This window comes from Gambusia affinis, linkage group LG05, assembly GCF_019740435.1.
Source record: "Gambusia affinis linkage group LG05, SWU_Gaff_1.0, whole genome shotgun sequence".
Taxonomy (NCBI): Eukaryota; Metazoa; Chordata; class Actinopteri; order Cyprinodontiformes; family Poeciliidae; genus Gambusia; species Gambusia affinis.
Genome location: NC_057872.1, coordinates 3,975,602 through 4,003,174, shown reverse-complemented (window position 1 = coordinate 4,003,174; position 27,573 = coordinate 3,975,602). Strand labels below are relative to the sequence as shown.

General features: G+C 39.0%; 1 protein-coding gene across 5 annotated transcripts in view; it reads left to right on the top strand.

The window, feature by feature from the left end:
- The window catches only part of LOC122830714 (vacuolar protein sorting-associated protein 13B-like), a 297,339-nt gene that overhangs the window by 129,828 nt on the left and 139,938 nt on the right, over positions 1-27,573 (top strand). For 4 of the 5 annotated variants that reach the window (XM_044116310.1, XM_044116311.1, XM_044116312.1 and 1 more), the window contains 8 exons: positions 1,010-1,224; positions 3,690-3,893; positions 8,348-8,519; positions 11,140-11,254; positions 15,081-15,222; positions 16,208-16,480; positions 16,731-16,887; positions 18,010-18,121. In XM_044116310.1, coding sequence (XP_043972245.1) covers positions 1,010-1,224; positions 3,690-3,893; positions 8,348-8,519; positions 11,140-11,254; positions 15,081-15,222; positions 16,208-16,480; positions 16,731-16,887; positions 18,010-18,121 — 1,390 coding nt within the window. Of the gene's footprint in view, positions 1-1,009; positions 1,225-3,689; positions 3,894-8,347; positions 8,520-11,139; positions 11,255-14,251; positions 14,319-15,080; positions 15,223-16,207; positions 16,481-16,730; positions 16,888-18,009; positions 18,122-27,573 lie in introns of all 5 variants that reach the window. The other variant, XM_044116313.1, reaches the window with a different exon arrangement.

Sequence of the window (27,573 nt, the reverse complement as noted above, 5' to 3'; positions counted from 1 at the left end):
CAGTATAGAATAGAAACTTTATTATCATTGTAGCAATGAAATTTGTGTGCAATTCTTCATATAAAAGCGTTTCATTTAAAAAAAGAATATAAATGATTACTTATATTGCAATTAAAGAGTGAACTGAAAACTACAATAGACATAAAAGTCGACAAGGTAATTGACCACCTCGTTGCATTCAGCATGGTGATGGCTGATGGGTAAAAACTGTTTCTCAGACTGTTGGTTCCAGTTTTTAGAACCAACCGTCTGATGTTAAAACAAATGAATCTTTGGCTCTTAAAAATGGGGTAAAAACTGTATGCTTTACAGAAAAAGCAGCAAGTTAAAGACAGAATTATTTATTAGGAACTTCATGAACCACCATAATGACTGAACTTGTTTAGATTTATAGTGCTGGCGGCATATTCTCTTAATTTGATCCTCTTTTTAACTTCTATGTAAAGTACAGCTGAAGTGACTGAAGAATGAAATATTTTCAGAAAAATGACTTATATAGGTTTATTTGAATTCTTTGTAATAATTCAGTTCAGTTTATTTATGTATCACCAAGCCACAATAAATGTTTCTAGCCAAGACCTCCTTTAATGCGAACACATAATAAATAGTTGAGAACACTTGACAGCAACTCTTCAGTTTTTCCTAAAAGTGGAAGTTGTTTTTTTTGTTGTTGTTGTTGTTGTTTTTCAAGGCACTTTACAAACAAATTTCAATTTAATTGCACATTCGTTCAGTTCATCCTGAATGCAATGAAATTTGGGTGCAGTTCTCCATATGAAAACAATATAGTTTATTATCCAAAGTAGTTTAAAACGTTTTCTATGAAAGGAAACCCAGCAGATTTCTTTGAGTCATTGATTTGGCACATTCACTCTTTCTGGATGAGAACCTGAAGACAGTGGAGAGGAAAAGGAAAGTTTTAAGCCCAGTTGTGAAATTAAAAACTGCTATTCTTTAGTTTATTTTTCTCCCTTCCCAACATGTTTATGAAAGTATTGTTGTTCCCTAGGTGATGCCTTCCCATGGACCATAAGCCTGGGCCAGTTCAGTGTTTACACATTGTTGGGAAAGCAGCAGAGTCTCAGCCTGTTGGAGCCCATGGGATGCACCTCCACACTGGCTGTCACATCAAAACTGCAGGGCAGCTCAGAGGAGCGACCCTCCTTTGTGGTCTGTCTCCATGTTGACCTGCAGCCCGTCCATGTCAAGAGCTCCAACTCTCAGGTCAGCCGCACCGTCCTAACTTTCACAAAGTAGAACCGATTAGAATTCCATGTTTATTTATGCAAATTATTGCCAATCAGAAATTTTGCACATTACATTACAAGTAATATGTAATTCTAACCACAACTTATGATATCCTATTATTCCTTTCTATGTCTCTTTAAGAACTCCTTTTTAACCCAGACCGCTAAAAGAACCTGAGATCTCAAAGCTTTTCTGTTTATTTATCATTTGCTTTGTTAAAAATCCACATTTTGATCAGTGCATTGTTGCTGAACAGTAACTATTACCAAAACCAGAGTCGCACTAGTACTTTAAAGCCTCTGCTTTCTCTGTCTTTGTGTTGGTTAATTAATATTGCACTGAAGCTGAGACATTGATTCACTCAAAGTACTTGAACATACCCAAAGCATTTGGCCTTGTAATGGCTCCTTCCCCCAGGAAATACATTCTTGTAACATTGAATCATTTTTCCATTGCTTTGTGATGAAATACTTCACAGCAGAAATAGAAGTATTTTTAGAAAGTGGGATAAAGTGCTCAAGAGAACGCTCTTGTATTTTTAACATAGCATTTTTCCTTGGTGTTTACAACCAGAAGACGCAAGTGTGAATCTGCCTGTTGTCTTACAATTTTTTTTACATGAAATTTGAACTTTGTCTTGTTACAACAAGCATCAGAGTCTTATTAGGATTGTATGCAATAGAAATCTCCAGTTCAAAGATTTGTCAGCTTGTCAACCTGTTGTTGACAGTCTAACGTGATGTTTTTCAAAAATCAGGTAACCATTTTATGCTGTCCAGCAAATAAATCACATTGCAGTTGCAAAGAAAAATTACAATAAAGATTTTACCTGATAGAAAAATTTAATGTAAATGCCACTGAGGAGAAGAAAGGTAAAATGAATCCGCTGAAGATCTCTTCGCAGAATTGATTAGCGACCCTGGCTTTGAAAACTTGGGCCCCTCAGCAGCCTAGTTGTTCTTTATTCATTGTGCACACCCTATCCCTTCTTCCCTTTTTCCGCTCTCCAACATTCTTCATTCCCTTGTTCCACATCTGCTGCTGAGAGCAGTAGGCCTTGTTGTGCTTGGTTGGAGTTCCAGGACCAAAAAAAAACAAAAAACAAAAAATCCCAGAGAGGGGGAACATCGTGCTTTACCTCCCCTGCCGGCGGTGCTGTTTGGTCGGGTATGGCAGGCAGCTGTTGGCCCAGACTCCGGACAGCAACTGGATCGACATCAGCAGCTCTTCCTGGACATGTTTGAAATGGCCCAGCTGTAATGTATTGTGCTGCATTTAATTTGATTTACGTTCATTTGTGGAAGGCTTCCTCGCAGTTTGTGCTCTCACAGTAGTGCACGTGTGTTCGCCAGCAATCGAGAATAAAAATGGGTTCTAGAGAAATCCAGTTTTGTGTATGTGCGTGTCTGTTCACCTTAAACCCAGAGGGACACTTATTGGTGGGGATTACAGGGAGGGGTCGCTGGCTGCTGGAGCACAGCCTTTGAAAATCCAAAAATTTGCTCACTTTTGAAAGTATTTTGCTTTTCTCTGTTTCTCTCCTTCTCTTCCCCTCCCTAAAAATACTGTGTGAAGGCACAAATAACTGAGAGCATCACATCACATTCTCATACAAAAACATTCTCATGTTTTCCACTTCTTTATTTGGCTTTGTGTTTGTTAAAAGCCAAGACCTCCTTTAATGTGAACACATAATAAATAGTTGAGAACACTTGACAGCAACTCTTCAGTTTTTCCTAAAAGTGGAAGTTGTTTTTTTTTTTGTTTGTTTTTTTTGTTTTGTTTTTTTCAAGGGAATTTGATGACATAATTCAACTTTCCTTTGTGATTGTTGTTATGGATAATGATTTTTATTCTAACAGGGAAGCATGTGTGTGTGGATGCTGAGGTTTTCAGTAAATGGCCTTTGGAGTAAAACATGAACATTGGGCTAAAGCTGTGTTGAGTTGGGAATTATAGCAAATGAGGATGAATTATTGTCCATTTCTATGTAATATTTCCATCTTTTCTTTCCCTCTCCCTCAACTTTAACTAGGTTTGTTGTCACGTAACTACAAAGCTGCCAAGCTAAATCATGATAATGGCCCTTGACGCCTGAACTATGAGAACTCCCAAGTGCAGCTGTTTGAGTCAGACCTTGGCATATATATACATTTCAGTCTGGTAGTAAAGAGTGGGCTTGCTTGTGGTTTGTCTTAAAAGGTACACTATTTGGTTTCAGATTTATCCAGAAAGCCATTCTTGTCAATGCATAAAAGCTTCCTACATCAATCTGTCGCACATAAAAAGAAATAAAAACTCAAAGAATTAAAGGCATGCAAAGTATAATTTTTGTTCTATTCTGAAGTAATTCATCCCATTGGCCAATGAGTAGGTTGGAAGTAGAGGTAAAGATATGTCGCTGTGACCTAATCGTACATGTTAATCTTGTTTTCGTTTAGGTGCAGCTTTTATATGAGATCTTCCTCAGCTGGAGCTGTACATGGGCACGTCTGCAGAAGCACGGTATTCTGCGGCAGACGTCCAGCATCCCAGACCCCCCCGCCGGCGCCGCTCCGTCCTCCCCAGTGCGCAGCAGTGCAGGCACGGCTCTCCCCGACACCAGCACCTGCAGCCCCTCTGCAGACTTTGGCTCCCCCACTGAGGTTTGTTTGTTGGACATTGGACTTTTTCTTAGAACAGTTTTTAAATTAAAGAAGTTTAATCTTCCTGTCACTATCTGAAGGGGGTGGAGGTTGTCAATACATCCATTGTATCATACAACAGGACTTTATTTTTCCTTGAAGCAAAACTGATTCATCATTTAGTCCTTCGTTTAATGTCTCCCAGCACATTGCTCCCCCCCAAGCCCCTAGTTGAACTATTATACCATTATCACTCAGTTCATATTCTGCCTTTGATGGTGTGTTACAATACTCTACCAAGAGAGCAGAAGACTACACCCCAAACAGATCCAGTTTTTTTTTTCCTAACAAAAGGTGTTATGAGTCACACTGTAACAAATGATATTTAAGCCTTTGTTGTGTATATAATTCTTCTGCTGATTTATGACTGTAAGTGTAAGCAATGTTTTATTGTTGAGTCAGTACCAACACATGCAATCTGTCTTAAAAAAAAATTTGTTTTGTTTAGGAGTAATTTTCAAAGCTGGAAAAAAAACCTCATCAGTGTTTGTGTTTCTTACATTCGTGTGTTTCAGTGAGAGCAGACTCTCAATAAGCTATGAGTTCTGTTTGATTCTTTTAAGGTGGGGCTTGGTTGCCTCCTAATTAGGAAACATAGGCTGTTTTTATTACGCTTGCATAAAATATTAAGCTTTGAGAATGAAGTGAAGAGGTGTGAAAGGTTTCTGCCACCTTACAGATCCCTTCAGTTTTTGCTCTTTTTGTCATTCGGACTACAAGCGGACTACAAAAAACTGATCTCACTGGAGTCCTAAAGCCTTAGGAATTGTTTTTCAGACCAATAGATTTCAGTGACTCTGTTTTTCATTTGTTCTTGAATTTCTTTAGAATGGGACATTATGTATTGCTTTTTTAGATTAAGCAGGATTAAACCTGTTTAGAAGTTTAACACTCACAAAATGTGGAAAAAGTTCAAAGCGTGCCCGACTTGCTGGGTGGGGCTTGGAACCCATTGATAACTGCTCACAGTTCTGGTTTGCTCTCTAGTGTTTTTTTTTTTTTTTAGATTGGGGCATGATGGGGGCTGTTTCAGATTTGTCAGGGATAAACATTTTGAGAAGTCTCGCATTCACAAAATGTGGAAAAAGTTTCAGACGTGAATACTTGTGCAAGGTAGAAGTGCTGTTTTTTTGCTAAAAAAAAAAAAAAAATGACCGGCTGCCTGTGTTTCTGTTTTATTCTTTGCTATCAACATCCATGTATTCTTGCATCATTTGTGCTCCCACAGAAGTGGCAGCTCTTCACAATCGCCTTGGAAGACCTGCAGAATAGCGGAGCCAGTAACAACGGCAGAGTGGCCCCTGACAGTCCACTTGTTACTGTTTACATAAGTACAAACACTGGTAGAAGTGTTTAGACCTCTGGGAGTCTTGGTGATTGAGCAAGGCTGTAGAAGCTGTTTTGAAAAGTCTCAGCAGTGGTGGTGGCAGCAGTTCTTCCCACTCCATCACTGCTTTTTTGTACTTTGGGCGAAAAAAAAAAGTGATGTACCCTTTTCAATAATAACATAAAAGCTTTATTGGTCTTACATGAATCAAACCCTTCATCCATCTATTTGCTTGTTTCCTCTTGGTAGTTTAATGATTCATCCTTGGTGATGAACTGCAGTTATCAGAAGATAGAAGGCCTCCTTGCCATCGCCCTAATCGCTCCTTCCACAGACTCAAGTCTCTAACTCTGGCAGTCCTATTTCAAAATGTTAATATTACTTCCACTCAGAATCATCATGTAAAATAAAAAGCTTACTTTAAACATAAATCCGCCATAAACATAAGTATTTTTGGGTCAAACTTTAGCTGCTGTACTTTAAAACCAGACATTTTGTCTTTGGGCTCTTCAGAACTGGTAATCTTTTATTAAACAGATACGTCATGAATGATATTAATACCTGTATATTTTTATGGTTGTCCTCACCTAACTTTAGGATCTTGAAGAGATAAAACAATTTTTACCTTGTAGTGGCAACCAAAATTTGTACTATTGTACATTGACATTATAATTTATGTTTTCCCTCTTCCACAGGATGGGTTCTCCTGTCCTCCCTCTGGTCCCTTCCTTTCCCTTCTCATTCGTTCCTTTCATAATCAGCGTATCCCTCCATCTCTCCTTGACTCCTCCCGGCCTGCTGGTGTCTTCCAATGTTTGAGTTTCTCTGATGAGGAAAGACAAACTCTGCAGAGAAAATAAACCCGGATCCTCAGCCCGTTTATAGCATAGAGGCCCAGGAATTAAACTGTATACTTTACAGCTTGGCCTGTGGAGGTGTGGGAAAATAACTCCTCCTGAGAATGTGTGCGATTGTTTGGGGCCACAGTTGGGCAGCCTTCGAACATCCCACATCGATCAGGTCCTTACTAACGTCAGTCTGGAGCGTTTTTACTTTGATCTGATTTTCTTCACCTAAAAATCTTTAGCGCTGACATGCATTTTTGTTGCAATGAACTCTAAACCTTATCTTTTTAAATTGGTTTGCAGTTTATTTTGAATGCATCTTTTTTTATGGTTCCGTTGTCTTTCTTTTTTGTCACTAGAATATATATATATATATAAAAACAAGATGTCTGTCAAAAACTCATTATTTCCTTTTCCTCTGACCTGTTTGAATAGAAATTTGTTTTAAATTGCCAGCAGCTGTTCTGGATGGGAAACTGCAGCAGTTGGGTGTCCGATGCTCGACTGTAACCACGCGGCAGTACACTGTGGTCGAAAACTTCCCACAGCGCCAATGCTGGCTCCTGTTTCCACACATGACAGTACGGAGCCTAATCCTCACGACTGGCCAAACTGTAAACCAAACACTCCTAACCACACTCACGCACACACGCGCACACACGTACACACACACACGCACTTCTGCTGGCAACACACGCAAACACTTTTTTGTTTTGACTCCATTTCAGCAATAATTAGTCTCTAAATGGTAGCTGACACAGGAATATCTCACTGAGACTGCATTACTACTGGTATCATGTTACTCATTACCTGTCACTGCAATTACAGAATGAGACATGAACACACACACACACACACGCACACACACAGTTATAGTGACAGATTGAAACTTCGAAGAAATCCTTTAGTTGTTTGGCTTTTGCGATGTTTCTGTTAGGTTTTAACATTACAGGATATATTTTTGTCAAAAGCTCTCCTAGATATAATTAACTCAACTAATATGGGACTCCAGCTAAATGTAGGCCTCTGTTTATCAGTCCATTTCTTTCACTGTAAGGCTAGTACACAGAGCACATGCTTCTCATCAGCGTCTTGTGGTCCCCAGTCTATTTTTGAATCCGCATAATCCCTAATTTCTTTATATTGTTGTCATCCGCTGTTTTCGTGTTCCGCTTTCAGCCACCCTCAAGTGTGTGATTAAATTAAATTTGCAAATTAGTGCGGGGGCCCTTCTCCCTCCCCCATCCTGTGGAACGTGGACATAGTTTTCTCATCTGGATCCTCTTTAGGGACACTGTAATCAGCCTTAGCAGCTGTGGGGTTTCTAATTGAGATGGTTGATAATCTCCGCACCAGCCACAGCCAGGCTCAATAACCATGACACGATCTGTCATTACCACACTGTGATGAGGGAAGCAGTGGAAAAAGTGAAACTCCGCAGAGCCGAAGCTGCACACTGTCGCACCGTTTGTTTACAGGCTTTCCACTTCAGAGATATGGATTTGAAAAACAGATTTAGCAGAAAGAGATAAAATGTCCCCAGTGTCGTCTGTGTCTTGACAAACCCTCAGTATTGTGTTGAGCGCTTACAGACGACTCTTCCACCGCATCCTGCTGGCTTTTCCACTTCACCTCTCCCACACACACACACACACCTCCACCCCTGCCTCCAGTCTTCTCTTCGATTCTCTCCCAGGACGCAAGACGTGTGTGTCCCGCCGTACTTCAATGAATGACGGCCCATGTGGGTGATGGTGGCTCAGCTTGGGGTTAACACCGATGACAGCCTTGCACCATGCCTCTCTGCTGTGTACAGTTCTGTTTACCAGACGTTGATGTCATCTTCACACAGAAAGGCTCGATTGTTGGTGGTTGCTTTGTTATGGCTACATGCACAGCGACAACACTTGCAAACATATGCATCCACCAGGCATATGGTTGGACTCAGGCCCTCAAGTAGGCTTTCAGCTGTAACACAAACACAGGAATGTCTTTCTTTTCCTCTTTGACTCATTGGGACACTCTCTCAATAAGTAATAGCTGTCGCTTTGCTCCACCTGTTTTACCTTTTTGTAGGTGTTCATATAAGAGTAACGCATTAATACCAAAACATGCCAAAAATGCTGTCGTGTTTTCAGAAAACTGACCTGACCCAAAACCCTGAAACACTGAATTGTTGAGGTTTTCCATCAGTTTGTGGTTGTTTACTGCCTTACTTATCCCCTCCTGTTTTGGCTCCACAGGGTGACTCAGTCCCTGCTGGAGATGATGGTCCATTCGCAGACACAGTGACTCTGGAGCAAAAAACGAGCAGCATTGAGGGAACAAGTGGGAAGGTCAGCCTTTGGATGCAGTGGATGTTACCTAAAGTCACAATTCAACTCTTTGCTTCTGATCCGACTGCAAGGAAGACCGGTAACTTGACCTAATTGTTCCATCCATCCATTTTCTATTCACCTTCATCCCTAATGGGGTCGGGAGGGTTGCTGGTTCCTATCCCCAGCTAACGTTCCTGGCGAGAGGCAGGGTTCAGCCTGGACAGGTCGCCAGTCTGTCGCAATTGTTGTTAGTCCCATTTTCTATACATTTACCATTTTATCAGGCTGTTCTATAATAAAGTTTAAGACTGTTTATTTTATTTATTTATTTTTTACCATTTTATGCAAACTTAGAAGTTTGTATAAACAAGTTGAAAGCTTGTTGTTGTTGTTTTTTCATGTTCTAGGATAAATTAATATAAGCAGAATTGATAGTGCAACCAACTACAGGAGCCTTTCAGTAAATGATGGAAGTGTGCTACACAGTATGTTACATACACAGTGTTACTTTACCTTGTAAAGGACAAATAGGCTGATGATGTGAAATATTCTGACGGTTGCTGTTCAAAACATAACGTTTACATTTTCTGATCATTTTTTAGCTTTTGGTATTTGTATACCAAATTCATTCAGATTTGGGAAGGTCAGCCTTCGGATGCAGTGGCAACATGCCACGGCCTTGGCATGTTACTAAGGATATTTTAGAAATATTTATAATATTTCTAAAATAAACAATAGAAATACATTATTCTGGTGTATGTACTAGATTTACAATTTTTACTTGGATCACTGAAATAAGTCCTCTTTTTATTTAGATTGTCCTCTATAATTCCTTTGTTTTCTTTTGTCTTGTTAAATTTATTTTAGCTATACATGTTGTTTACGACACGTTGCTTATTAACATTTAGCAGTTTGTAGACTGAAAATAATTTAATGGCTTAATTTAACTTCATCAAGTGATTCTTTGGACTATTTAGGAAAATATTTTGCAGTCAGTATGGAAACGCTGCTGAAAAGATGTTGGCATGAAGGAAAAGACACATAAATAGGTGGATGATGAATCCCAAGCAAACCACATCTTGTCTCCTGAAGATTTACTGAGGGATGAAAGACCTGATCTACCTTTAATTGCTGCCTGTAATGTTTAGCATCTGCCAAGCAGATCACTAAACTTAAGGGGCTTTTACATGGAATGTCTTAAAGGACGCAAAGAAAGGATCTTAACTTGTACACGTGTACCATTATTTTTTTGGGTATTAACTTTAAGAATTTTTATAGACAACACGCAAGAAAATAAAATAGTGAAAACTTTTAGTTCTTTTCTGAACAAAACTAGTCTACTGTCCAAGATAGGGAAGTTAAAAAACACAAGCTGATATTATTAGGTGGTTTAATGTTTGAGAAATGTAAGAAAGAAATCTTGTAGACATTCACTTATATTTATATTCTTCAATGTAGTATAATTGTGGGATAGAAAGATGCTAAATGTACCTTCTCGATCACCCATACTGAGTTTGATTAAAATAAATAAATAAATAAAATTAACAGTTGTCTGCATATTAGTTGTGGTGAATAAAATGTAATTATTATAAGCACAAATTAATTTGTGCTTATTAGGTGGTATAAAATGTTTTCAAATCTATTTAGGGTCATTTAAAGTGCATGTTAAGCACACAAGTGTTTAATAGTTGTCTTTTTCAATGTTTTTTTATTTATTTATATTGTGGGACACAAAAAACAATCATAAATATTAGATGAACATTGATTAACATTGAATTAACATGAATAGCATTACCATTAGCATCTTTTTTTGGCTGACTTTAGGTATCGTTTTTACTGGGCAACAAAGCTAATGAACCATCAAAGGTTCTACGTCTGTGCTTAGCATAATGCATTAAATATTAACCTATAATATGCAGAGGCTTAGAGACAGACTGCTGAAGCATTCAGAGAGAAATGATGGCATCCTAAAACTCTGCATGGGTTCGCAGAAAGCACAGTTGTTTTTTCAGTGATCTTGCCATGTCAAGCCCATATGAGTTCCTGAGAGAAACAACTTCAATCCTTTCAGTATCCACACTAACTTTTTAGAGCTTTGTTTTTCATTAATAAGCTGGTGGGGGATATTTTCTCACCACAAAGCGTCAGTACCACATCTTTAGTTTCACAAGCCCATTTTCCCCAGCTGGTCTGTGGGACTTTCTCAGTGGAAACAATTAGGCTTGAATGTTAAGCATAGAGACTATGTTCATCACAAAGCAAAGCACTCCTACGATGGTTACTCATGTTGCCTCTGCAGTGGGTGGACACTTGTGCTCAGAGCTGAATAAACAAAACATCTTAACTTTTAAAATACCAACATAGAATGAAAATATGTGCCAGACTGCATTCAACTTCAATCAGTGGGACAACTATTTAAATAGAAATAACAACAGTGAGTTCTAAAACCCAATGACAACGGCTGAATCAATAAACTCAGACCAAAGTTCATTCCTGATGTAGTTTATATCTTTTGCCAGGTAATTGCACAAACGTATACAATAAAAATCTCCAGAAGCCTAAGCTGAGCTGTGTGTGCTGTTAGCCTGTCACTGAAGGAATATTGGAATGTGTAGTAATAACATATAGAATGAACAACTCTTTCTTTGGGGGGGATTTTTATATCCTATACTTACGTTGATGAGATTAAAACGCTGGTTTTCTTTTTCCCCCACTAGAAATCTGTGTCCTCAGTGAATTAGAAGACCTGAGTGCGTCTGTAGATATCCAGGATGTCTACACAAAGATCAAATGTAAAGTTGGCAGCTTCAACATTGATCACTACCGATGCAGGTATGAATCCATTAATATCTTGTAAACATATTTAGGCATATTATATACATAGAATGATATATTTTTTATACATTTGTGTAATTTATTTTAACCTACCTTTTGCCTCAAGTCAGAATACTTGGTGATATATATACAGTGACATATTTCAAAGCTGCTATTTTGCCGAATGTATTATATTTGCATGTATTACTCACAGTGCTTCATATTCTTTCACATTTTGTTATGTTACTGCCTCATTCCAAATTGTTCTAGATTAACTTCTTTCCTCTGCTCTCTACACACACTCAACATTTTTTAAAGTGTTTTGCAAAGTTTTTAAAAATAGAAAACCAAGAAATTACATTTACGTAAGTATTCACAGCCTACACAACAACAAATCTTCACAAACAGAAGTGGACCACAGCCCTCGGTAACCCACCCGTGTTCCCTACTCATCAAAGTCAACATGTCTGCTGGGAAGTTGGCTAAATGTGAGCACATTTTCTATCCACCTCAACTCTGCCGCTCCTGAACACCAGATCTCAGAATCCCATAGTTCACCCCGTCCATCTCTGAAAAGATAATGAAGTAGCAATCACAGTAATCAAATGGCAGAGTACTGCAGAATGTTTGGCTGCATTTGTAGCCCTGCGTGTTTGCGTGCCTGACTTTTTGTTTCCAAGTGTCTCTTGCTCCAGTCAAGCCAGACCGTAAAACTCAATTGGACCGTCGGAGGCCGTGACTCTATTGAACCCCGTCGTAAACGACGGATGCCCTCACAACTAACATAATAGACATTGATTCAGATTTGCCAGGTTTTCAAATCACTTCAGTTGGATCCTAGGAGTTTCGGCGAAGGTCAAAGAGTGATTGAGGCCATTTTGCTTGGCTTTGAACCTCACTGACTAGCTGGCATCCCACAGACCTCCCTGTGTCAGTTGCAGCTTGATTTCTAACCCTGCAGGACCGCATATGCTTCACACGGAGTTCTCAACCTTAGCCAGAACAACGTCAGCGCTCAGACAGCTCTTGTGTGTGTCAACGCTGTGGGTCATTATTTGATCCTGCTCTGTTCTCCACAGGTGTGTGTTCAATTGCTTTTGAGCCGGTGCCAGGCCTAATCTTTTTACTAGACCTCTATTCCTGCTTAAGTAGATAATTAGTCAATTTTCTTATTTCTAGGTTATTTCAGTGAATGTGCATTTAACAATGTGGTCTCAACACACTTTTACCAACCACGGATCTGGCAAGCAGAAGCAATTCATTATCCATGCCAGGTTACAGTCCTGGATGTTCAGGCCACAGAATCTCTGGGCTCCTGGCCCACTCCAATCCCTATCATTCACTTACACTGTAGTGCTCCCAGTGACTGGAGTCCGTATTAATCATTCTGAATAGATAATTGCTCAGTATTTCACTACCCAGCCCAGGTTATTTGTGTACAATGGGTCAGATTAGATCAAGTTTGATGGATAAAATACCTTTTCTGGCCTTAGCTATGTCACTGCTGGAAAATGAATAGACCATTACATAGGGCAAGCAAATATGGGAGGCCAATCCATAATTGAATCAGTGATTGTATCAGAATAGGGTGAGGAAAGAAAGGGTGGAAAAATGATCTGTCACAAGGAATGCAGGATAGATGGACGCAGAAACCTTAGATGGTGTGGAGGACACTTGGATAGGATTCAAAGGAGGACATGAAAGTGGAAAGGTAAAGAGGTGATTCAGTGCTAAATATTTTAGGGATGTTTCCTGTCTTGTGGAAAGTTCAAAAGATGATCCCGTTCGCCTTATTTTAACAGTGTCTTTCAACTCTTTGATGTTCATTAAAGTATTCAGTTACTCAAAAAGGGTCCCCAAAGAAAAGAGACACTTCGCCCTTATTCACTCCAAGCAGCTCACACTAGATGAAGCTGATGTTTTCCAGCTGTGCTACCAAAAGCTGCGCCTGAAGAATGGCTGGCAGAGAAACTCCACATCACAACTGTGTAAATTGGTCTGTTTGAGTGGAGAGGTTACAAAGATATGTTTAAATAGGCAAAAATTGCACATCCACTCAAACGGTGGCATTTAAAAAAAAAAAATACTGTTATACATAAATGCAGTTCTACACACAGGTTGGCTACGCTAGCCAGCTAGCTTTAATTGTATACTCAGTCAATGGGGTTTGAGTGCCCACCTGTGTTGTGTACTATCTAAATACTGCCAGTAAATATGTTAATGCACCATGGCAGGTTATTGATTTGGATTGGTTTGCGACCCTTTGATCATCTCTATTTAAGTCCAAATTATTTTGATTAGTCAACTACAAACTGGCTTATTTTACACACAGCAGAGATTATTTACAACAAGCTTTTCCAACTTCTGCAAACTAAATATAAAAAGAGATTTACTAATGATTTTTTGGTTTTGCACCTTTAGATTGTGGTAGGTGCAAAAATCATTATTGGAGAAGCTCACCCAAGGTGCTTCTACCTCAGAACCATCATCTCTGAGAGGAGGTCGTCGCTGCTATGAGCCCTGTAACACAATATCTGTTTCTTTTCTTCCTGCTGCTTCTGCTGCAGCTTATGCCTTATTTTGTTCCTTTCAAAAAAAAATGTTTTTCTCCTTTTTCAACAGATGAGCCTGAATTAAATGTGGTTCAATTCAGAGACACCAACTCCCAGCAAAAGCCTCCTTAAAGCATTTTACACATTCAGTCACATTACTGAAAGTTTCCCATTGCTGGACCCTGCCTGCATCGTGTCAGTTTGTGGTTCAGTAAATAAAGTACAACCTGGTAACCCAGGGGTGCCCACGTCCAGTTCCCACACTAGAATCAAATGAATGGCTGATTACCAGGTGAATGAATTCAGCATTTTGATTCAGGGAAGCATGTAAAATTTTAAGTTCAGCTGCTCCCGAGGTCTGGACCTGGGCACCCCAGTTGTAACTTTAACACGACTTTTACCTTCCCCAGGAGCAGCCACACAAAATCCCTCATTGTGAAATCGGTCTTGCATGTTTCTCTAGTCCAGGGCAAGACTTTCAGTCTGGGCAATATGAAGGAATCATTCTACATTGCAAGGAGAGCGCTGCGGTGAGGCTCCTGTGTGTCCCCAGAGCAGCCATAGAAGCATTAGTTCTTCAAACACCATCTGCTGCTGCGCTGCTGCTCCTATTTCAAATTTTTCATCTTTTCTGTTGCTGGACAGACAGGAGAATAAAAAGAAGAATAAAAAGAGCGAACATTGCAAGTTTAGGCCAGTCATTTACTGAACAATGTAAATTCATACAAAAGAATGACCTAAAAGATGATTTGGGATGATTTGCTGCATAACCCTCTCCTGTCTCTCCAGTAACTGATCGACTGAATTCTCAAGCCGATGTGATCTGGTCAAAGCCAATTTTCTGTGTGTGTTAAAGACTCCTAGAACATGGACTTCCACTATTCTTTGATGAAACTTTATTCTTGTGATGGTCTTATATAAGTACTCAGAAAAAAGAAAATCTGAAAAATTTGCCTTAAATAATTGCAACAGAGAGGATTTTTCCATAACCTTTTGTGTTGATTATTCTATTTTCACTTGAAATATGGCTCACATTGCTTCAGTCTCTGTTGAGGTATGCTATAAGACCATAACTCAATATTTCAACCGAATCATCCTCAACAACTTTCTTTGGGTTTAATCAGTTGACTTCTTTTGTGATTTTTACTGAAACTATATTCAAAGTATGTCTCTGGCTTCTCTTTTATTTTTTATTTTGTGTTTTTCTCCTTTTCTACTCGATCTGAATCCACGTCTGTCTTCTATGTTTTTCTCTTTCTGGATCTCATGTCCTCCGCTCTCCTCACCTCCAGTATGGAGGAGGGTGTTCGGACCTCGGGCAGCTGTGGAGGAGTGGTCCTCTCTTGCACTGACAAGCTGAACAGACGCACTGTGTTGGTTCGACCCGTCAGCAAGCAAGGCTCTTTCAGCCACTTCTCTGGCTTTTCCCCTCCTGTAAGAATCCAGCTTCCTTTTCCTTTATTTTATTTTATTTTTTTCTATTTTGTGAACTCTGTTTAACATCCATCAACAGTGGGTCAAGAATTTTCTCTTTGATCCTTTTATAAATCTTAGGCAATTATCACTTCAAAAGAAACTATCCTTTTAGTAACCATAAGAAATCATCACCGATTAGAGATGCTCCTATTAATAATTTTCCGTCCCTGATACTGATCTGACTCATTTAATAGGCGTAGACCAGCCAGCCTGAGGATGATGCTTTATTAAAGTTATTAAAAATCACTGCCATGTCGTTTGCTCAAAAGTGCAGTAAAATACTCGGCAAAAGATTTCATTGCAAGGTTTTTATTCAGGGACTTTAGTACATGGGACTGGAATGGACATCTCTAACTTTAATGGAAATATTTATCCCCTTTGGTGCTTCAAATTTCATAAACCATCTTACTAAGAAGTGCAACAGTTAAAAAACAATAAGGTCCACTGTTACTGGATGTTTTTGCTTACCTTGATGTCTTAAATCAATCCACCAGACTTTTAATCAGGACATACTGATGTTTTTAATGTGGACTGATTTCCTGCTTCTTGCTAATTTATTTTACTAAAGGTGTAATTTGTTCTCTAAGCCTTCCTCGTCAGTAGCTTCAGCTTGGCTTTCTTTTTAGACCGTCTCATAATATAAGGCTGAGGTCTTTGGATGAGGTCAAGTCAGTTTTCTAAAAAAAACAAAAGCTAAGAAACAAAATGTAAAATGTATAGTAGTACATTTTACAGAGCTTTTTAAAATCCGGTATCATTTCTTTTTTTAAATCATTCTAGAAATAAGTATATTGAAGTCTCCATTTGAAGACAAAGGAGGGGAAAAAGAGATATAATCCTCATCCAAGACTTTGAGCCAGAATCCTACAGAACAGTTACTGGACTTGCCTTGCTCTGTGTGATGGTGTCTGTTGTCAGACTGATCTGTCCTGTCTCGCATCAGATGGCAGCTAAAATCCTGGAAGGTTCTCATCAGCAGCATGGTTTCCTTTCGATTACCTACACCCAAGCTGTGACCAAAAACGTCCGGCACAAGCTGACCTCCCGCCCGGAGCGGCCGCCGCGCAGCAGCATGACCACTCCGAGCCAGAGGACGGCCAGCGACCCGCTGGCAGACAGCTCGCCTCAGTACCTGAGGGAGATCCTGCTGACGGCACAACCCTTTGATGTGGTTTTATTTTGTCCCTTGCTGGCTACTGTAGCAGGGGTATTTCAGGTGAAAAAAAAATACAAAAAACGTTTTGTGTATATTGAGGAGATATGTTCTCAATGGAAGCAAGAACCAGATTATTTTTCAGCTTGTATAAATAAATAGTTATCACCGCTGAAAGAAATTACATAAGGGGGACAATGAATATAATGTTTCACATTGTACTTCATTTGTTGTATTTTTCTTTCATTGTAAAACACATCATAACTGTGACTTTCTGTGTGCTGTGTATTGCTGTGGCTTCATGTCTCTTCAGACTGCAGTTCCCAGGCGCTACAGAGAGCGAGGGAAGTCTGCAGGTCAGCCGATGCGGAGCCACACATTGACGTCCAGGAGTTTGCCTCTCATTTACATCAACACCAGTGTGATCCGAGTCTTCTGCCACGGCACGCAAGACAGAAACGCAGCTTCAGGTCACACTTCTATTTCTTGATTCACACATGGAAACAACAATATAGTAATATAACACACATACAATAATATTGGCCTTCTTGATTTTATTTAACATTTTACTTATAGCATGACAAGCAGTATTAAGTCCACTAAAGCTAACAGATCCTGTACAATTAGTAGTTATTCTTACACCTGCAAGAATTATTCTTATAGTTTTTACAATTTTTGTGTTTTTACAAACCCACTAACCTGACTTTTGTCTTTCTGACTGTCATGCTGGATTTTATGTTTCAAAATCAGTGAAAATAAATTAACTTTCAATTCTTTTTTTTTTTTTGTGATAATGATAAAACTTATTTTTCTTTTGGGTTATAACGAAATCATGAATTTCCTCAAAGTCTGTGTTGTGCCAGAATGTATTGAATGTATTTAATACTAATGAATAAACATTTGTTAATATTAGAATATTAATAGCTGTCTAGCTTTCACTAAATACTAAATTAAATAATATTGAGCATCTTTTCCCATTGATCGATCCCTTCAGGGCTTTGAAGTTAATTTTATAATTTTTTTTTTTGCAATCAAAATCAATGTTTTTGTGATGCTACATTGCAAGTATTTGCAAAGAACTTTGCAGTGTTTGTGCTTACATATGACTTTCTGTTACTTCCCATATTGATCACAAACTATAACTTGACATCAATTAGGCAGCAGTGTAGAAGTAACCAATACTGCCACCAGCAGGAGAGAGTTATCAATCACTGAAACCCAACGGCTTTGACCATTTTTGCAAAAAATATATAATAAACTCACAATTTTGCTTAGCATGAAACAATGCAGGCATGTGTTGATTTTGTGTGAATTTACACAAAAACACTGGAGGGACTTTCAACTAGCTTGTCCCTTTCATTGTTTGGCCATCTTTAATGTTACCAATGGAGAATGTTTGACAGATCTTATGTATTAATAAATTAATATTTAACAAAAGGAACACAATTAGGCTCTTCTAAGGTTTTGACTGTTTTCCTTTTTGACAAATGAAATACAACTGTTTAGGTAGCTGTAGTTTAAAAGGTGCATTCATTAACTTGTTCCCTGTACAGTTTTTGTTTGATTTTTTGTGTGTGAATGTATCCTTGCAGAGTCCAGTGAGAAGAAGGAAGACACCCTGGTGTTGAAGCTGGGTTCCCTCAGCATGGCTCCCCAGGCTGACAACCCGCTGACCCGCACTGTGCTGCGAAAAGATATCTATCAGTAAGACAATCCCTTTTTTTCACTCTAGCTCTTCTGATAAATTTATGATTTCATGTCCTAGCAGATATTTACTGCTGGAAAAGCGCCGTCGAAACACCAAGGAGTTGACACGAACACATTTAGTGGACAGATGTTTACAGATTTATCACCAAGTCACCCTTCCTGCTTGTTGCATATTTCAGCTGCTATCTCTAACATCTCCTTTTGTTGCTCAATTCAAATACGGTTCGTACAGCTCGATTGTACTCAGCTTTGAAGTCGCACAGAGCTAGAACTGGCTGTTCCTAACCACCACAGATAATTCATTAAAGATGCCTCGGTGTATTTTTAAACATTAAGGCATGCAACTATTTTATGTATATTTTTTGCATGTCCCATCATTTGGCCGCTCCTGTGTCCCTTTGGGAATGTTTGCTGGGCTCTTGGGAAAGTATAACACCCAAAGTATAATTGCACTTCATAGTGGTATCTGTGCCCCTGCCATGACAGAGCAGTGAGAGAGAGCTGTGGGGGTCTGGCAGGCCCGCCAACTGAAACACAACACTGTTGACACAACCCTTCGTCCCCCTGTGCCATGTGGATCAAAGCTGTAGGGCAAGGAAAATCTGGACTTTAGAGGAAAATACTTTAGTGCAAAACACATTTTCCTGCTATAGGGAGCAAGAATCTGGATTGTGTCATAGCTCCCTCAAAACCACAGCCCCACAGAGTGTATGCGTGCGTGTGGGGGTGTTTGTGTGCGTGTGAAGGAGGTAGCAGTTGGGCAGATATGAAGCTGGCAAACACATGTAATGAGGGAGATAAAAGTGGTGCCTAATGCTTTGTGCAGATGCAAGTGAGATGGAGAAAAAGAGCAAGTAAAGTGGACAGAAATGTAGAGGAGGGGGGCAAAGCGAGAGGCAGTGTGACTCACTGGTGTGGTGGAAAGCCTGAAACAGTCCATGCTGGATTGACAGAAATCCAGCTTGATTCCCCCCTGCCTGCACTGATATGTTTGTTTGTTTGTTTCTCTGTTAGCCGGTACAGCTAACTGTGGCTTTAAGAAGCTCGGTATCCATGGAAATTGCACTTCATCTTTGTTACTGACTTCCTGGCTATGTTGTTGTTATCTTGTCAGATGATAAATGATGATCTGTGGCATGGAAAATAATCTGCAGTTTTTCTCAGACTTTCTGCTGGAAAACCATTAAGACCATCCATGTAATTTCAGCCTTTGCTGTGTAACAGTGTTCTGCCTCTGGTAGTTAGAAGACATGCTGCTTTGTGGCCGTGGTGCCCACATCTGCTTACACATTGATGGTGTCGCACAATGCTCCACCCTGGTCTAAACAGACACACTTTACCATGCAGCACATTTACACACATATAACATGCACCTCAAAATGCAGCAATGTTCATATTTCTAGCTATAGATTCACAACTGCGCATGCAGGACACCAAAAATGCTTATACAAAGTCACATCATAACAACAGTCATAAGCTTGTCTGTGTGGTCTAAAGCACCAATGCTGAGTCATCCCCATAACCTCTTCATACAGAAGCCAAACCAGGAATTATGCTCAACCACTTTCTATGTTGTTTCTTCCATTTCTAACCAGGCATTATCCTCACCGTCTTCCCTCTTTGCATCTTCCCTCCAATCCTGGATGATAGCACTTCTGAATCCCACGATTGAAAACCCAAAGATCAGAAACATATCGACTGTCAAGCCAAACAGACTTTTGTGTGCTCTGTATGTGCTAAATTCTGCAGCTTGAGCTCCCCCAGTTTGCCTATAGAAAGACATAAAGAAAGTCTGTAATCATACAAACCAATGTGTGTTTACTGTCTTTAACCAACTGTCACTATTGCAAGAAACATGTCTGCGTCCCAATAGCCATTTACTGCACTTCCTTTTAAAGTCCACCGCTAATTACCTCCGCTGTTATAATTAAATGACTCATTTATGCAGCTATGCTTTTATTGTCTGCTGTTCAAAAAAAATGATTGCCTCACAGTGTCTAAAGCCAAGATTTACGGTTATGCCACCCGAGGAGACGAGCGCTGAGATGGGAGAGCAGCAAAGGCTAAAATAGCAGACATGTGTAAACACTTTAAAGGAGTATATGAAGATATAATTTCACTTACACTATTTCAGACACATGCAAAAACGTGTAAATCCAGTTGTAGGCCCGACACGTTGAAAATGCAATATGCATTTATCATTAGGAGTTAAAAGACTTCATCAAAGAGGCTAAAGCCTGCCTGCTTGGCTGGGATATGACTGTATGCTGACCAGAAGTTATGACAGCACTGCAATCTTGCCCTCTTTTCCTCTCTTATCTTCAGTTACAAGGCCGTTGTCAATTTATACAGCTGAAATCATTTTTCTGTCTTGAAAAGAAAAAGCGGGCATTCTTGAAGTACACGAGCAGCAGCCTGGGAAATGTCCAGCATTCTCTCAGCCCTGGCTTTTTTGTGGTTTGGGCCTCTTTTATATCTCATTTATTTTACTCCCCGCTCTTGTTAAATGGGAACCATTCTTCGAAATAGTGTGTAGGAACTGGGTGTCCATAGTCACAATGATTGAATTCTTTTTCAAATTGCCTTTCAAATACAAAAGAACTAAAGTGTTCATGTCTACATTTCTATGTTTGCTCAGTTAAAGGCTTGTCTCATTTTAGAATAAAGTGACAATTTCTCAGTTAATCAAGAACTATATGCTTTTTGAAGTGTCCTATTTTATAGTGAAGTTGTAAGCTTTTGTCCTGTGAGCGTTTGTCATGTAGTTGTCTATAAACTTTGAGCTCTGGTGGAATTGAAGCCTAAATACAACAAGTTAAACAAGGAAGCCCAGCATTATTAACCGTTTTATTTTAGGTTACAGCTACTAGTTGCATATAGTCAGTACGGCATGCACCACTGCTCACGCAGGACCCGCCTGATCACCATCATAGCTCACACAGTACGCTGTGCAGTGGAGCAGACTTAAGTGTGCGATGAACAACACAGCCTTTCAAATCCTTGGTGTTATGCTGCAAGTCCTGAATACACTTCACAAAACCTTCTGTATTGCTATGTATCATGGCAATTTTCTAAAAACAAGAGTTCAGACACTAATCCCATGAAAAACCGAAGAGTATTCCTGCAGCCCTCAATGCCTCCCATCCTATAAGAAGTCCTGTTCTTTGGGCTTTTTCACTTTCTCTTTCTGGTGGATTTTTGTTATCTCTGGAGACTGGAACTCTGGAGAATTTTTGCAACTGAACAATGGCACCCCACATATATATTACCATTATCAAAAGTGTTTGAGTAGCCATACAAAGCCCGTATGTCAATCAGTTGTGAGTTTCACCATCCCCCAATTATTTAAAGCGTGTTGTGGTTTCTTCATAACAACAAATAGTATATTTTTGCAAAAAAAATGGAAATCTCTATTTTCTCCGAAATTGTTAGATTTTCTGGGTTTTTTGGTCTGTTTATACTCTGGCGATTTGTTCCTTTTGCTGTAATGCATCACTTAAGTTATCAGTTTTTGTACTAAGGTTAAGTAAAACTATGCAGAAGAATCAGATGACGGCTATACTGTGGTCATAAATGGTCAGCAATATTAGTTATGTAGGCCAGTGTTTTCCCAACCCTGGTCCTCAAGTCCAGCTGATCTCAATTGATGACTGATTAACAGGAGTTTGTTGAACTGCAATCAGTTGAATCAGGCACATTAAAGCACATTAAACTTCTAAAACATGTAGGACAGTGAGGCTTGAGGACCAGGGTTGGGAAACACTGATGTAGGCTGCGGCATTTAAACAGTCATCAGTGTGCTAGAAAACGCCTCCACACAGTTACACCACCAGCAGCATAAGACATTAATATTTATCTGGAAGGATAGATCTACGCACTGATGTTGTTTTCACCAAAATTTGAATAGATTTTTACTATGATTTGAATTGAAACAATTGAAACCAAAGTCCCCATATGTTATCTGAGTCTGTTTGAACTTTACTAACCATGTCTAAATTTTAAACTTATTGTTTTGTTCTTAGTTGACAGGAACAGCACCGGGTGTGTTCTTCTGCTTGAATGTTTGACATGTTGTCTGTTTAGAGTTGCTGTTGAGTATATTTTATTTAAAATGAATGGTAATCTGAAATATTGCTTCCTTTCTCTTTTTTAGCCCGCCTGTCCATTTTTCTTTGACTTCAACAAACGATTTTCATCTACACAACTGAACATTATATAATCTTTAAACTTTAATTGGTAAACCTAAAAGATGGTTATGTGTGGAGATTAGCAGTATGAAGTATTGCTTGTGACACCAACAACTATTTCACATTCAAAGTAGAGCTTCACATGCGGGACTTTAAATGTATGAGCTACAGCTCACAAATTTACTAGTGGAATGCTCTATCAGATAACCGTCTGATTAGTTGATTAAGTGGATAAACATGTTCTGCTCCAGACATTCCAAACCTTTTTTTTTTTTTCTTGTGTAACCTGCAGTTCTGCTGGTTTAATGCGTCATGGTCAAATGCATTCGTATGTCTTAACTAAAAATTTACAGTCATATAATTTATTTCTATATCAGGAATTTGTCCTCAGACATCTTCAATAAAAGTTACTAGTCATCATGGTTTTACTTACATCTGTCTTGAGATCGGTTTATTTCGCTTTATTTCCATTGGTTACTGGAGTCTGAACGGTATACATATAGAGAGACTAATCTAAAAATCACCATTTGTGCCTGAGTGCCTGTTGATAATCCAAAACGTTCTGACTGTGTTCTTCATGAATATTTTTTTTCAACACTAGCTCAAGTAAAGGCCAAACTCCTCACAGACAGAGCGAGTTGGGAATGTAGACGTCCACCAACACATGATTCATTTCCTAAAGTATGTCGGGATCATTAAGCAGCATTTTATTTTTATTTTTTCTGGGCTTGTTGGAAATCTGTAAAGTCCCTCGGAGCCACCATTCTGTCTGCAGGTGTAGATAGCTGTTTCATTCATCAAACCTGCTACCTCCACCCTCAGAAGTTACTGTTAATGTCAAGCTCTTGTGCTTTATTTATTGCTACTCATTTGTTTGATTAAAAAATCATGGCCTATTGAGTGTTTATTTCTTCTTCTATCTCTAATATAAATACAACCATTTGTTGTCACCTATTAACAATGAAAACTGTCACAGCACAACAGCATGTGTCTATGTGAAATTATCAACATATCAAAACAGAGATTTTTAGGATTTTTTAAAAATGTATTTAATATTTCTTTTTTATTCCAATTCTTCATTTTCAGTACAACCAGATGCATAAATGCAGTGGATTTCTATAGTGTGAGTGAGTGATTGTTAATTTGTATGAAACATTTGAGCAGTTGCAACTTAATAAAGTCACTGGTAATTATGTTGAAGAAATAAACATTAACTTTAATGAGTGTTATTTTATTTATTTGTGACAGGCACATTGTGGTTAAGTTCACGTAATGCTTTTCAATAAGCCCTGGAAGTTTGTCTGTGAACCTCTCCTTTCAAAGTTCAGACTATGAGCAATTTTTGTGACTGCTCCCTTCCATGTGTCCGTGCGTGTTCCTCAATGCTCGTCTAAAATTACCCTGCACATTTCCCGGCATCCCCACACCTACATGACACAGCCTCAGATTCCATCCCATGCTCTCCCTCGGAGAGACTGAGAGCACACCCCACTGCCACAAAATATAGTTGTTGTTTTTGTTTTGATGTGTTCACATCGACCGGTTTCCACGGTAACGGCTTAAAAGGTTGCAATATCAGCAAAGCGTACGGTAACGAGACGCTGATATTTCAATGAACACTTTTAAAAGTATGCACTCTGTTTGTTGGGCATAATTTTCCGATAATTTTTTTTTTCTTTCCTGTAGTTTCCCCCAACCGTTCCTCTTGAGAATGTAATCGGAACTCTTATGTTTTTTCTGCTTATCCTATTTATGAATACAAGCATTTTTTTATTAGTCGTGTCTCTTTTTTTGTACTCCAATTTCCCAGTTGTGGTTATTTTCGAGAATGCGAAGCAGTCCGAATATTTTTCTTAAAGATTAACAGAATTCTGAAGGTTTAGTTCCAAACTATTTTGAGAAATTTATTTTCAGTTTATTGAGTGTAGCAGTGACACTGAGTTTCCACATGGTAGAGTGTTCTTCTTTACACTTTTTTCTTCCCGTTTGTGTCTATGACCTTCCAATTAGGAATCAATGTCTTCATGTCTTCCAGGGGTGTAAATATATCACATCAAACACAGGCCTATTTCCTCTAGCTGTTGGCCAGTAAACCACACCATGAACCATATTTAATTTTATACCAAGTCTCTATGACAACCATTAGACTGCTTTTTGAATTCCATCTGGATATTTTTGGATTAATTCTGACTCTTCCAAATGCTCTTTGGTCAGATGAGACTGAGCTTTTCAGCAACAGGCACTCGAGACGATTCGAACAAAAACAAAGGATGAATATGTGGAAGAGCACCTCACGCCCACTGTTAAGTATTGTGGACGATCTGGTATGGTTTAGAAACCAGCTATTTGTGCTAAACTAGGGTCTGGACCCTCGACTATGGAGATTGCATGCTGGAGGTGTGAACTCTGAAGTTTTAAATGATTGGATTTGATTTTACCCAATTACTGATACTTGGGCGTGACATTCATAATTCACCAGCTGGATTGTGAAGGAAGCTTCGATATGACGCTTGCCGGAAATTACGTTCACAGTAAACTACAATCTCTCACTGCGAAGAAAGAAGTGCCGATTTAAATTGGGGCATAACATCTTTGCTAGCAAAATGTCTTCCTCTGTCTCCGACATTAATGTCTAAATATTTAGAAACTTGGAAAACTACAACCATAGACAAGCTGCAATTCCAAATCAGCATAAATTGATGTCAATGTTCATAACTCCTCCTTCTGTTTGCTGATTGGCCCAGATTCAATGCATCCAAAAAAATCCTAAACGAAGTACTGAAAGGAGATAATAATCAGGTGGAACTGTGTAGGACGCCAATGGCCAAGCTAGCATGCTGTGCGTAATTTGCATTCCAAAAGCTGTAAGAAGTGACGTTTTCGAAACCCAGGTCATTTAGAATAGCAGTCTGGGAACCGGCTAGAGAACTGAAAATGTGTCATGATTGGGTCCTTTAGCAGGATTATTACTCACTGTATATTCTGTATAAAAAGTATTGACAGGAACACCAATAATTGTCTTTCTGGGAATTTTGTTTGAAGTTATTTTTTTAAATGGAATGTTTTTGAATGTTTTTTTCCCCCACAGAACCAATTTACTCAATTTTAGGGGGAATTTTCCTGAAATTTTAGCACATATTGCCAATAAACGTAGTTTCTTACAGTTTTCCTCATATCTTGTGAACATAATAGTTTATCTCTTCACACCTCATTTCCCTCACAGTTCCATCTTTGAAAACACACATTAAGCATAACCCTCCTACTGTGAAGTGAATCTATGAGCAGCACCTGTTAGGAACAAAGGTCATACTCCATATAATCTTTCTTGGGCATCACATCTCCAACTAAGTTATTTCCTTCTATCATTTCCCAATTTTTTCTCTCTAATTGTTTTATTATATCCTGTTTTGCTGACGATATGCACTTGTGTATTTTCCACATTTCCTTCAACTCGTTTCCACTCACTCTCGCCTTCTGCTGGAAGTTGCTTCTGTCCCTCTCTTTCATTTGCATCTATTTGTTATTTCCTTCTTGTCTCAGTTTTCGTCTCAGTTTTCGTCTCTGTTGCCCCAGTGTTGGTTAAACTGGTCCTAGTCCCAGCTCGCTGTGGTCAGCAAGCCACGTCCTTATTGCTGTTGAATGGCTGCCTGGTTAAACCCACATATATGTCCTAATAAGTGGTTGTGATGGGGATCCCCGCTGCATAGATAAATACAGCCAACCGATGCCAGGACCTTGCCTGTTTCCAATAAAATTTCTTCTCACTATATTAAATACACCCTTGTCTCCTAGTAGCTTCCTTTCTTCCGCTGTGTGCAGGGACTGGTACGTACTGTTGGAGAGCTGGGAAACGGAGAATGTTACAACATTGGAAATCTAGCACAGTCTTTATTGAAAATGACTCGAAACTTTTGGAGAAAACTTTAATATAGCACGCTAAGAAATCAACTGAACAGAGGGGACTCTCTGCTCTACACAGGCTTGAAAAAACACCTACATTTTAATTCTAAAGTTTGACATCTTAAAATGAACCTAACTACAGTAGATTGAATGTGTTCTAATTTAAAAAGTTAAAGTTACTCATAAGCCTGCAAGAGTTAAATGTTGTGGATTTTCAGCGCTGAAGCTTTTCTGTAGCATTCTTTCTCTTTCGGCAGCTCGGTAAATGAAGTGTAAGTTAGGTTTCCGTTTTGTTGCTGCACCTGTCAAGAATAAAGTACAGGTGCACATGTACAAGATTAGATAAGTATTCTAATCTTATTCTGATGTCTGGGTAAACGACTTCCTGACTTCTTCTCTTTGTGCAACAGCCATTCTTTTACAACGTTCTCAGCTTGTCTCCTTCTTTTTCCATCTTCCCCCTCATCTTTCTTTTCCTCATAAAAACCCAGCATTCCCAGCAAATGATTCATTAGATGCTTCAGTGCACACTTGCCTCATCACTCACTTTAGTCTGCTGCCAAGTGCCCCATTTCCCCGTTTGTTTACACTAGTGTAAAGTACTTCGGCTTTGCTTCCCCGCTGCAGCGGAGACGAGCTGTTTGGGCCACACACAGAGATACCCAGGACCCACTCTTATGTACATTGTTTTAGAAACTTCCCGTGCTGCTGGGCAGGTTAAATGATCAACTCAATTCAGAGGCAGCAACGCCACTGATTGGCGTATTACAACAATAAAAAGCCGCCTAAATGTCCTGTGTGGAACATTTGGCGTGATCTACTGGCAGCTTTAAACTACTAATAAATATTTGCAGATTTTTTTTTTTTTTTTTTCGTGGTGGAAGTTAAACAAATGGAAATGAAAGAGCGTATGTGGCTTAACTTAACATTCAGATCAAATTCAATAATTCTTCATTTTGAAAGCATCAGGTGACTTATTCACCCATCCAGCATCGCCATGTTGTTAAAGTAAGCAGTTCAGTTCAGCTCTAACTCTGAAACAGGCTGTCAACAAATTCTTCCAAAAGCTCCACATCCTGTCAGTCCTTTTACCCATTAGCCACAAGGGAAACAGAATGTTAAGTCTCTGTGTTTAAATTATTTTTTCAAAGCAATGCCGCATTTAAGTGACCCATAAAATTGACTAGCAATAATAATAATAATAATAATAATAATAATAATAATAATAATAATAAAATTTGTCCAGGTTATTATAGCAAACATTTTTGATGGAATGATGTGACCAGGCCTAAAACCAATGATATTGTATCCAATCAAGCATTATTAGGGGTCTTACGAAGGAATGTGCTGGAGTATCCTCTG